Below are 12,718 nucleotides of genomic sequence, written 5' to 3'. Positions count from 1 at the left end.
CTTTCTCTGTCTCCCTGTCTGCCTGCCCCCACCTCACATACCCACACCATCCAAGGCTGATTTCAAAGGTAGCACTTACGTATCAGTTCCCACATCTTGTCATCTCACACCTAAAATCCAAAGTTCTTTCAAAACTGACTTGCCCTCTGTCATAGGCAGTAAAATAACGTTTGGGAACACAGACAGTACAGTGCAAAATGACTCTTGCTATTTAGCATAAGTGGGTGAAAATCCACTTCTGCTAAATAGGCAAACTAAGGCCCGGGGGCCGAATCCGGCCCAATTGCCTACTAAATCCAGCCCGTGGATGTTCCGGGAATCAGTGTGTTTTTACATGAGTGGAATGTGTGCTTTTATTTAAAATGCATCTCGGGGCTATTTGTGGGCATAGAAATTCGTTCATTTTTTTTCCTTCCAAAATATAGTCCTGCCCCCCACAAGGTCTGAGGGACAGTGGACCGGTCCCCTGCTGAAAAAGTTTGCTGACCCCTGTATAGTCCAAAGGCTATTCATCAGGAAATAAGGATTTGTTTTAAGTTTTAAGTTTTTAAAAAATTGTTTAACCACATCAGTTTACAAACATAGATACATATGCTATAATGTTATTGTTTTAGTTAACTAAATTGTTTAAAAAGTCCAAATATAAACAGTTAACTTATTAACCCACACAATAATTTCATAATTATCTATGTACTTCTAATAGTATAACCAAATCAGTAATTTTTGATATAACTGTAAAAACTACTCTGAAAATTTATCACACAAAAAATGAAACCTTCCTCTAGTTGTAAATATTAAGATGATACCAGCAAGAATGAGTCTTTCTGTAAAGAAAGTGAGTTAAATCAAGTCTTACTGACTAGTGATTTAAATCGTGATTTAAATCAAATCCACCTTTGTGTGGACTCAGTCTTGCTTACTTTCTTTCGTGGGAAATGCCAAATGTCAACGCTTTGTTCATTATCCAGTTTGATGCAAGACTACTTGGCTTGGGGCAGCAAGTCAAAAGTGGCCCTTTGAATTACCTTGTTCTTGTTGCAGGTCTTGTTATGCAAAGCTTCCTGCTCAAGCAATCCCTTGTTCCTTAGCTTGGGTGAGACCTACAGAGGTATGTATATATGTATTATTTTTTCAACTAACCTTACCCTAGATGTTTGGGAACAACTTAAAAATAAGCTGGCTTTTGTTTTCTGTTCTTGTTTTAAACTTTAACGTATGTGTTCATTTGTTTACTGCACATTTTTTACCAATGTTGTAGCATTTTTATGTTGCATCCAAAAAGTGCACAAGCTTTGGCAAATACTTAAGGAAATCTCATAACGGTTAGGTATTTGCTGAGACTGCTTCTCTTCATGCCCTACATCTAGTGGATGAGTGAATCATAGAGTTTGAAGGGACCCTCAGGATTCTAGTACAACCCCCTGCAATGCAGGAATATGCAGCTTTCCCACATGGGAATCGAACCTGCAACCTTTGCATTATCAGCATGCTCTAATCAACTGAACTATCTTGTTGCATATTATTTGGAGTGAAAGGAGCAACCAAGGGTATACTTGTCAGTTATATCTGTATATCACAAGATGTTAGGGCGGAAGAAGAGTCATGAAGGATTAAGAGCAATGATAACATCAGAATTTTAAAGTTCAGAAGGTGGAATAGCTCAAAGAATAAGTGAATAAGAAAAATGTGTTTTGGAAAGTAAAGATAAATAAGATTTGAAGCGCTATTTTAGGGGGGGGGGAATCGAGATACAAAAGGAGAACACAAAAAGCAGCTGGAATGTATTAAGACTAATTAGATAGAATCTGATGTGCAGAGCCAATGAAATTATTTTTTCAACTCTGCTTGACTTTGTACCTTATCCTTTCTTTATCAAGGACAATTGGACTGCCAGTGACATACATGAATTCCAAAGGTTGTGTGAGCTGAAGCTGCTTGTGGGAGTCGTGGATGAATACATAGATGGAATCCTTTACCTCTTCCTCTGTGACACCAGCTCTGACGAGGATGTCTACTTGCACAATGCACTGAGATTAAAGGGCCATGCATTCATCTGCAGAGAAAACCTTCCTTCCAAGGTGAGGGCAAATATTTGCCGGAGGCACTAAGGGAAGGTTAAAATGGATAAGTATCTCTTAAGGCCATGAGGTTCTTAAACTGATTTGTGGTGATGACCCATTGAAAACTGAGGGGGGATGGGGATGTCCCAAGTGTTCTTAGTGCTAACTAAACCAAACCAAAAAATGTTAAGTCTGTGGAAGGATGATAAAAAGAATGACATGGCATGCTTTTTTTCTAAGAGAGCACCATGTGAAAGCATGTGGAAACATAGTTTGATGATTATAAGTATGTTAAAAATCAGTGACCCAGAAAAAGCCCACATGATTATTATTATATTTAATTCAGTTGCATTATTATATATTTTTTAAAAAAAACCCTAGTTATTTTTAGTTAATTTCCAGGTTGTTAAATCTTTTTAAAAAATGAATTTTATTTATCATTTTTCATTTTGCAACAATGCATAAAAATCAACAAACCCCAAAATAAGAACAAATCAACTTTCCCCCCACCCCATTCATGGTTCCTTCGGTTTATCTTTTCTTCTGCATATCTACAAAATGCCTCAATTGTTTGTTTCCTGTAAACTTTCTTCACATATTCTTTACTGTTCGTTTTAAGTTAACCCTGCTAAAGCTTTAAGTTGTTTACAATAACTTTTTAAATAGTCAGTAAATGCACCCCAATCTTTATTAGTTTTTTTTCTCTTCCTGATTTCTTCCTGTAAGTTTGGCTGTCTCTGCATATTCCATCAGTTTTATCTACCAGTCCTCCTTGGTTGGAACTATTCCTTCTTTTCTTTTTAAAATATTTTTTTATTGGTTTTAACATACTTTCCAGACAAAACAACCATCCCACCCCATCTTATACATTTGTGGCTATAGTTAGCCTATGACTTCCATCAATCCCTTCTGATGATTTTAAAAATTCATCTCCTATTCCTGCATTTTTGGTTTCATATTATCTTAACGTTGCATTGGCAAATGACTTGTAAACTACTTTGGTAAGAGTTTTTCTTTAAACTGTATACAAATTTATTAAATAAATAATATTCTTCATTCTCCTGCCTTTAACAGAATTTCAGAGAGCCATTCTTTTCCACATTGTATCTGAAACCCGGACCGGAGCAGCAGTCTGGTTTGACAAAAGCAGAAACGCCCTTGCTTACGCAGGAATCTCTTTGTGACCTTCCAGAAGTACCAGATTCAGGGTCTTGCTACAATGAAGTGCTTTCCCAGGTGGAGATTTTTGAGTTTTTCTGTTTAAATAAGCATTGATGTTGCATCTAGTGAAGTATATCCAAGCAGTTAAAATAAATACATGAGCAAAGTTAACAGGGAGAGCTTCTCCAAGACCCATTAGAACATAATATGGGTAATGGAATCACTTTGATCTAAGATACCATACTAGTTTCATTTGGAGACCTCAACAAATACCTTCCATTTGTTTATTTGTTTAAACAAAGATTTTATTGGGACAATCTAATCCCACTAACATGTAACTTAAACTGCACTGCAGTTTAAAGGGGTGTGTGGTGGAGGTGTTAAACAAGCCTCTTGAAGCCGGCAGCTGTTTTGTGGGGTAGTGAGGTGGCCAATATTGCCGTTGAGGAGGTGAGTACCTCTTGGGAGTCCTACAGCATCTCATGTGGCCCGGTGAGATTCTTGTGAAAAGATGGGGGTGGGTACCTTTAAAAGGACTGGCTGGCCACCTTGCTACCCCTCTCTTTTCCTTCTAGCAGACAGTTTTGTTTTATCAGCGAGTGAATTGTTTAAAACAAAGGACGTTGAATTAAAAATTTTCCTTTTAAAAGTTGATGGTACTGTAACTTGGCCCCGAATTGTTTTCTAGAGTACAGCAGACCCTGAGATGCCACTCCTCGAGCCAGTATATATGTGCGACGAAATCTGGGATGAGAACTGGACATCTTCCAAGCATTTTGAAGAAGAGAAAAATGGTGATACTTTGTCCCCTGACAACGCTGTGTTTCCTCGCCATTCTTCGAGTGATGAAGGGTATAAGGAGGAGACTCAGCACAACCAGGAATTGACACAACAGGTGGTGGTTGTTCAGTGTTGATGGGAGGGAAATGGTCAGATGGGTTGTTGGTGAAGTTGCAAAGCCTTTTCGTATCCCTTAGCTATGTCTTTCTAGCCCTTTTATTATCCCAAAGTCTGAGACCAGAGGCAATGCTCTCCAGCACAATAGATTTATTTATTAAAAAGATAATAAAAAGATTTAGGGGCAGAGATCAAGAGTTGTTGAGGGGGTTTTTTTGGACCATCACGTGAGCTGGGACAGCCCACGATCAACCCAGTTGGACAGGCAAAATTTAGAGAGTTGTAACCCCTTTCCCTTCAGATTAAATGACTTTCAAAGTGGCCCTGCCGTTGGGTTTATAATATAAAAGACACAACAGAAAACGGAATGGATTTGGTGGGGAGGAGGGAAAAAAGAAAATTCAGACACCAGCTATTCCTAGACTGCTTACAAAGACCAGCTGGAATGGAAAGAATTTAAAAGTTGCTGGCCTTAGGTGAGTTGATGCAGTCCCATCACTGATGTAGGTTGATTGAATGGCTATAGTTAGATGCCAGTTTTAGGGAGGATAAAGCCCTTCCTTGCCACTCCCATTGTACTTACCAGAGAAAGTTCTTCTGGACCCCAAATTGCTCGTGTGTGTCTTCAGTATGCTGCTTTCAGTCTAGATTGATTCTAGATCCTGCCATCCACAAGGTTAGGTGTGATTACTTGATAGGCATTTGAACCCAGCCATGCCTTTTCCTTCCTGCACATGCCCCAGATAAAGAAATAAAGAAGTGGCAATTGTGATTTTGGTATAACCCACACAGTTATTGGGCAAGTGTGGGTACATAATAGGGTTGCCTACATCTTTTTTCAAAAGGAAACACTGTGAGATAATGCATAATCCATCTGCAACAAACTTTTATTTTTGTAATATAACCTGTTTCTCAGGAAGTGCTTTTCAGGGGGAGAAAATACACAGTAGATCTAGATTGTTGGGAGAGGCATGCTACGTAGAAAAAACAAGGACTCAGTTACCATTGATTCTAGCAGCCAAAGTTGTAAGAAGATAGAAAATGAGAGCAAACAAGCACCTGTAAACCCTGGTTTGCTTGTTCTAGGTTTCAGTATCGAGCTGGTAGTAGTGTTGATCCTCTGGACTTTTAGTAATGTTTTGAAATACTGTACTGCGTATGAGTTTTTGGTTTCATATTATCTTAACGTTGCATTGGCAAATGACTTGTAAACTACTTTGGTAAGAGTTTTTCTTTAAACTGTATACAAATTTATTAAATAAATAATATTCTTCATTCTCCTGCCTTTAACAGAATTTCAGAGAGCCATTCTTTTCCACATTGTATCTGAAACCCGGACCGGAGCAGCAGTCTGGTTTGACAAAAGCAGAAACGCCCTTGCTTACGCAGGAATCTCTTTGTGACCTTCCAGAAGTACCAGATTCAGGGTCTTGCTACAATGAAGTGCTTTCCCAGGTGGAGATTTTTGAGTTTTTCTGTTTAAATAAGCATTGATGTTGCATCTAGTGAAGTATATCCAAGCAGTTAAAATAAATACATGAGCAAAGTTAACAGGGAGAGCTTCTCCAAGACCCATTAGAACATAATATGGGTAATGGAATCACTTTGATCTAAGATACCATACTAGTTTCATTTGGAGACCTCAACAAATACCTTCCATTTGTTTATTTGTTTAAACAAAGATTTTATTGGGACAATCTAATCCCACTAACATGTAACTTAAACTGCACTGCAGTTTAAAGGGGTGTGTGGTGGAGGTGTTAAACAAGCCTCTTGAAGCCGGCAGCTGTTTTGTGGGGTAGTGAGGTGGCCAATATTGCCGGCGAGGAGGAGAGTAGCTCTTGGGAGTCCTACAGCATCTCATGTGGCCCGGTGAGATTCTTGTGAAAAGTTTGGGGTGGGTTCCTTTAAAAGGACTGGCTGGCCACCTTGCTACCCCTCTCTTTTCCTTCTAGCAGACAGTTTTGTTGTATCAGCAAGTGAATTGTTTAAAACAAAGTGCATTGAATTACGTAAAAACATTCCTTTAAAAAGTTGACGGTACTGTAACTTGGCCCTGAATCGTTTTCTAGGGTACAGCAGGCTCACGCTCAGGCTCTGAGATGCCGCTCCTCGAGCCAGTATATATGTGCGACGAAATCTGGGATGAGAACTGGACACCTTCCAAGCATTATGAAGAAGAGAAAAATGGTGATACTTTGTCCCCTGACAACGCCGTGTTTCCCTGCCATTCTTCGAGTGATGAAGGGAATGAGGAGGAGACTCAGCACAACCAGGAATTGACACAACAGGTGGTGGTTGTTCAGTGTTGATGGGAGGGAAATGGTCAGATGGAATGATGATGGATGGAATGGCTATTGCTATATGCCAGTTTTAGGGGAAGATAAAGCCCTTCCTTGCCACTCCCATTGTACTTACCAGAGAAAGTTCTTTTCTTAATCTTAGTTATCCTAACCACTTTTTTCTGCCAGTACGTTTGCTGAACTATGTTCACATTATCCCTCTTGCTTTTACTGTCAATGAGCATCACTTTTTGGGGGCCCTTTTACTTACCAAATGTGTAACACATTTTTGGCAGAATGTGGATATTTCCATTCCCTTTGAGAGAACAAACTGTCTGAGTCTGGAACCCCTGAACAGAAAAGTGGAGTTATCTGGAAGAATGGAGGTAAAGTCATTTCCGTTGGCTTACCTTGTAAACTTGATTTCCGGCTTTAAAGTAGCACAGATTAATTCCATTATTGGGATGGCATGCATGGTTGCATAACCCAAGATACATTGTCAGACCCTACATACTTGTTGAATCTTAGCGTGGTTGTGGAGAACTCAGAGGTCTAATGGGGACCTGCAAGTCTGTTTTATCTTTCACTCTATCCAGGCTATACCCTTCACTGACTGCTTCGCATGTTGAGTGTTACTGGTTTTTTTTTTTTAAAAAGAGGAACATCACCTCCAGGCTACTTCTGGCAAGGAGGGACAAATGGAAGTTGTGCTAAACATCAATATGGGAAATGGGTATTCAGGTTTGCTTAGGTTTGCGCCATACCTTTCTTCTGTATGCAGGCTGGCATATTTTGTACAAACTGGGGAAGAAAGAGTCCCAGAATGTTCCACTTTCCCAGTGCCATGGATTCTTTCAGCTGTGTTTGAGTGAATCCTGTTAACCATGGTTGCAGTGCCTCTGTTCTGTCTCCATTTTTTATACCAGTAATGCCCTACAAACTCACTCCCCTTGCTTCTCTGTTCTTAGCTCTGTCATGGGAACCTGTTTTGTAGCCAAAATATGGATTGAGATGATAAATAGGAGAAAAGGACTAGCTTGCTTCCACAAATGCCAGTGAATTAGCAGTAAAAAATCCCATAAAATATAAAAAGGAAGTGCATTTGTTAACGCAGTGTAAACACATAGAGCCCTGTGGTGATTAGCCCTTCCTGGTGTCTGGGTACATGTGTTCACTGCATGTCCTCTGCTTTTTACAGAGTTTGCCAAATAGCGGTGTGTTAGTGGCAGGTACTGTTTGTGTATGAAGGAAAATAAACTCTCAGTTCTTTTCAGTGGCCTGTGACAGTGGCATGGGTCACACGGGTTTACTTTTGCCCTAAATCAGGTTTCTTCCCTGTCCATTTGACTACAGGCAAGAAACACTCTTGGAGCTACATCTGATTCTTTGTCACAAACGCTGCAAGAGTTTTACATCTCCATTGTCCATTCCAAGCAATCAGCAGAGGAGAACAAATTAGATTTGGATCTGAACAAATTATCTGGCTACGGTTCCCAACCACTTCCATCACCATCTGCCATACACGGTACTTGTGGGCTGCTTAAAGCAAAAACTGTTCAAGTGCATAATCTGGCTATATTAATCCTGTTTAAGTAGTACCCTTACTACTCTATTGACATTAAACTGCAAGTCCTAAGAATGTCTGCGCAGAGTCCCACTTGGAGTCTGAGCGGCGAAATGGACACCTCATTCATCATTAAAGTTGCAGCAGAGAGAGAAGTGTGGAAACCTTACTGCCTAAGTGCCTTGAATGGTTGCTTGTGCACAGCATATCCTACTGAAACAATGTGGGAGGATCCTGCAGCTCATATCGAGGCGCAGTTGGTGCATTACTGCACCCACATAGGAGCTGCTTCCCGTGGTTCAATTTCGCAGTATTCCAATAAAAATGTGCCTGCCTGGCATACTCACTATCAGTTTTTAGGTACCCATCTAAGACATTATGATTTACTCAGGCATTTGGTGGCTAAATTAGCCTCTGCTGTGCTGCTCATCTTTTAGTGGGGTGGGGTAGGATTTGCCCTTCTTATTGTATCATTGGGTGAGCATTTTAGGAATTTTGTATTGTACATGGTTTTTAATTTGGTTTCTAAAGTTGATTTTATCGGTTTTTATTTTCTCTTATCTGTTAAGTAACTTTGAGATGTTTTTGTGTAGGGTGACTAACAAATGAAATAAAAAATGGGGATGGGACTACATTGTCCATTCCCCGGTTTTTCTTCAGTCAGGGCCAGCCTGAGGCAAAGCGAGGCAACCGCTTTAGGTGGCAGGATCTGCAGGAGCAGCAGATCCCGATTCCACTGTTTGTTCCTGATGTAGATCTTCACTCACCCCTTCTTCCGTGGGTGGGGTGGGGGGAATGCCATTTTGTGCTTTGCCTCAGGTGCCAAAATGTCTTGTAGCCAACCCTGTACTCTCTTGTCAGGGAAGCACATAAGTTGCCACCCCCAAGTGTGAATTGGCCCGTGGAATTTCCCTGTTGATTTGCCAGGTCAGAGAGCCGAATCTGAATCCTGTGAACTACATAGCCCAAGGTCACTTTTTTTTCTCTCTTTGCTGTTCAGGAAATGTTCCTTCAGAGAGGAAGGTGGATGACGCCTCCAGGACCCAAGTAATAACCCTGTATACCGCTCGCAGCTGCCCTAACCAAGGGGGCACAGGCCACAATGCCTTGGTGTTCACTGCCAAACTTCAGGGTTCCCCGGCATCCTGCGTCGCTTGCAGCCCCAGTGTAGCCCTTGGAGCCTCAGCACGCTTAGCTACATCTGGCGGCTTTTTCTCCTTTCATCTTAAGAAGATGGCGATATGAGGAAAGCCCAAGGTGTGGCTGGATGGCTATTCGAGACTTCAGTGGCTGGTTGCTTTCTTGTACACATTGGTAAAGGAAAAAAAAGGCTTGAAGGCTATGGGAATTCTACCTATGTTTCAATTTGGACTAAATGTGGCAATGAGTGCTAACTTTTCCCCTGTTTGTATAGTTTTGTGGATTCTCCTGTTCTTAATAGAATTGTTCCAAAAGTAATCAGTGAGTTGTCCTATTGTCATGTTTGCACCAAACTATTTTAAACTGGATATTTTATTGTAGCTAGACAGTTCTGTATATATTTTTGAAGTATTGAGTGCATTTAAAGAAGGGAGCTATTCCAGGCTATTTCAGAAAGGATTTGTTTGTTTGTTTTCATAACTTGATGTACAGTTAAACCTTGGCTCCCAAACACCTCAGTTTTGGAACGTTTCGGCTCCCAAACGCCAAAAACCCGGAAGTAAGTGCTCCAGTTTTTGAACATTTTTTTTGGAAGCTGAATGTCTGACGCAGCTTCTGCTTGAGTGCAGGAAGCTCTTGCAACCAATTGGAAGCTGCACCTCTGTTGTCGAAAATTTCGGAAGTCGAATGGGCTTCCAGAACGAATTACATTCGACAACCGAGGTTTGACTGTATAAGCGCAGAGTCCAGCAGCAACCAGGACACAGTCAGAAGTTACAGTTTTACCCACCAAGTGTCAGGCCAGGTTCCTTGTTATGAGCCTGATACAGTTGAGTAGGGGCCTATGGAAAATAAAAACAAACAAAACAAAAATGTTGTGGATGTGTTTGCTGCTCTGGACTCCTTTGGGAGGAAGGGTGGGATATAAATTCAGTAAATAAATAAATGGCAGCTGGTGTTGGGTGGGACTTTAAAGGAGGAATTGGGAGCTTAAAGTGGGCTCCAGGTTGTTCCTTTGCGGGAGAAAGGCACACTCCCAACTGCCCATCAGTTGATGTGCTTTAGGAGCATGCCTTGCTCGCGGAGTGGGGGGACTGGTTTCCATTCACAGGAAGCCACTTCCCCACCCCCACGATACTCCTTAAGCCTCCAATTTTAGGGTTTTAAGGGAGCGGTGTGGGGCGCCTCATGATCATAGTGTTTATGACTTCCAATAAAATGCAGAGGAAAAATTCCTAACATCCTTCACCTGGGGGCAGTGTTTACCATCTTTAGGGATAGCTTACATGGCCTCTGGAGCAAATTTGAAACCTGCTCACCCTCTTTCTCCCCGTGTCAGAAAAGTTACCTGAGCATCTTGAGCATGTATGACTGTGTGCTTTGTGTGCATAAGCATACTACAAGTATACGGTGGGATAAGCCCATGCATGACACTCAGATTTAAGCTATTTGCATGAATACAGATAGGATGAGAGAGAACCTAAGATAATTCTGGTAGCTGAGATGGAAAAGCCAAATAGTTTTCCTCAGTGTGATAAAATTATCCTTAAAAATTGTCAGTTTGCTGCCTGTTAATCTTGTCCAAGGCAGGCCATGGACACTGCCCCTCTCCCAACTACCACAACCATTCTTCGGCCTGTGTTTTCACTTGGAGCCAAATTACGTTAACTTTGTAGGGGCAGTTTCTACCTCCGTATAGAAGCTTGGAATCCCATGGGGGTAGGCTCAAGGCTTTTGTTCAGCTGGAACTCACCTGCACCTCTCAGGTGGGTTCTGGCCCCTCTCAGGTAGGCACCACTGACATTCGAATAAAACAAGGGAGGCGATCATGGGGAGTTCTGGCAGTTTTTTTCCTAAAAAGATAGCACTGGGTAGGCGAATCACATACATGTTAACATGTCAGCACCCGTTGCCATGGTAATGTCCCATGTGATGCACCCATCACACATGGTTACTAGATGTAGACATAGCTACTGCTGTGGTGTGGATCCAATCAACACAGGTAATATATAAATTGGCTGACAGGCTCCTTTTAGATTTTGGAATCTGAGCCTTTAAATAGGGCTGTTGCCATGACCTTGCCAAATGCTGGCCACAGTTGGAGGCAGAACATTGGACAACATGGACTTCTATTCTGATCCGACAGGACTAATTGTGCTCCAGCTTCTGGCAACTAGATGGCACTCAAGTACAGGTTATCAGCCACAGGTGTGATGATCCCCTCTTTATACAGCTGTCCTAAGGTTTCTGAAGGATATGCTAAAATGTTTAACCTAAAAAACCTAATTCAGGGAAGAACTGAATTCTTTACTTTGGCATATTGATGTTCCAAGTAGTAATAAGACCAGGAGCTAGACCTGTAAGGATTGCATGGAGGGTGTTCAGTGCGGTTTTGTGGTTTCCACCTGTGGTTTTAGTTGTCCCGTTCTGGAAGATGGGAAACAAATGGTTGGGTATTTTTCAGATGGAGATAGCAGTTGACTTAACATTACAAGCAAATCAGGAAAATTGTGTTTAGAACTGTTTCATTCTTTCATAGTTTAGATCATATGAGGCAGATGTTACAAATCTCTGTGTTAATCATCTTCCTATGGAATATCCTGCCTGCAAGTTAGGGCTTGATCAAACATGGATGGATAATGCACAATTAGCTTGATGTCCAGCGGCTGAATGTGTGACCTGACTTCTCTGAGAGGCATTGCGTTAAATTAAGATGGGATAAAGTTCCATCTGCTCTGTGCTTAGAGGTGCCTCATACGTGTTTGATGTGTGAAACAGACCATGTAGGGAAGGACTATAGCTTAGCCGTTGGCCGTATGCATAACATACAAAAAGGTCACTGTAGGTCTGGGAAGGACTCCTGACACTGGAGACATGCTGCAAGTCAGTGTAGACCAGAGTTGGGGAGTCTGTGGCCCTCCAGATGTTATTGGGCTTCAACTCCCAGCCAGCAATGGCCAGTAGTCAAGGATGATGGGAGTCCTGGCCAAACAAACATCTGGAGGTCACACATTCCCCACCCTTGCTGTAGGCAGTACTGATGGACCAGTGGCTTGACTTGGGAATGGAGGAAGCTGCCTTATACCAACTTGTCAAGATTGGACCAGAAGATCCACATTCCAACTTTCGCTCATCCATGAACCAGAGCAGGAGACTGTTTGTACATTGTGTTTTCTGAGCCTAGGCTACCTCTCTAGGTTGTTAAGACAATAACAAAATGTGCAGCCTTGACTTGCTAGAGGAAGGGATGAAAACGTAATAGGGTTGTGGCCATCCAGTCACGCGCATGTGTAAAAGCAGCCTTTAGAATCTGAATATCAATCCTAAAACTCTTCAGAAGCAGATCCCACCTGAGATAAATGAAGCTTAAAAGGTAAAGGTACCCCTGCCTGTCCGGGCCAGTCTTGACAGACTCTAGGATTGTGCGCTCATCTCTCTCTATAGGCCGGGAGCCAGCGCTGTCCGCAGACACTTCCGGGTCACGTGGCCAGCGTGACAAAGCTGCTCTGGCGAGCCAGCGCAGCACACGGAACGCCGTTTACCTTCCCGCTGGTAAGCGGTCCCTATTTATCTACTTGCACCCGGGGGTGCTTTCGAACTGCTAGGTTGGCAGG

At 41.9% G+C, this 12,718-nt stretch overlaps 1 protein-coding gene across 5 annotated transcripts in view; it reads left to right on the top strand.

The window, feature by feature from the left end:
- The window catches only part of TDRD5 (tudor domain containing 5), a 28,399-nt gene extending 18,422 nt beyond the window's left edge, over nt 1-9,977 (top strand). For 3 of the 5 annotated variants that reach the window (XM_081012087.1, XM_081012088.1, XM_081012086.1), the window contains 9 exons: nt 1,042-1,108; nt 1,878-2,078; nt 3,135-3,296; nt 3,910-4,116; nt 5,412-5,573; nt 6,191-6,409; nt 6,697-6,786; nt 7,754-7,925; nt 8,965-9,977. In XM_081012087.1, coding sequence (XP_080868213.1) covers nt 1,042-1,108; nt 1,878-2,078; nt 3,135-3,296; nt 3,910-4,116; nt 5,412-5,573; nt 6,191-6,409; nt 6,697-6,786; nt 7,754-7,925; nt 8,965-9,209 — 1,525 coding nt within the window. In that variant the 3' untranslated portion in view covers nt 9,210-9,977. The remainder of the gene's footprint in view (nt 1-1,041; nt 1,109-1,877; nt 2,079-3,134; nt 3,297-3,909; nt 4,117-5,411; nt 5,574-6,190; nt 6,410-6,696; nt 6,787-7,753; nt 7,926-8,964) is intronic. The other 2 variants (XM_081012089.1, XM_081012090.1) reach the window with 2 other exon arrangements.
- The last annotated feature ends 2,741 nt before the right edge of the window (nt 9,978-12,718 follow it).

Source organism: Podarcis pityusensis, assembly GCF_964106645.2.
Source record: "Podarcis pityusensis genome assembly, chromosome: 6".
In the NCBI taxonomy this organism is placed as follows: Eukaryota; Metazoa; Chordata; class Lepidosauria; order Squamata; family Lacertidae; genus Podarcis; species Podarcis pityusensis.
The sequence above is the reverse complement of the archived record's forward strand: the minus strand, read 5'-3'. Positions and strand labels throughout refer to the sequence as shown.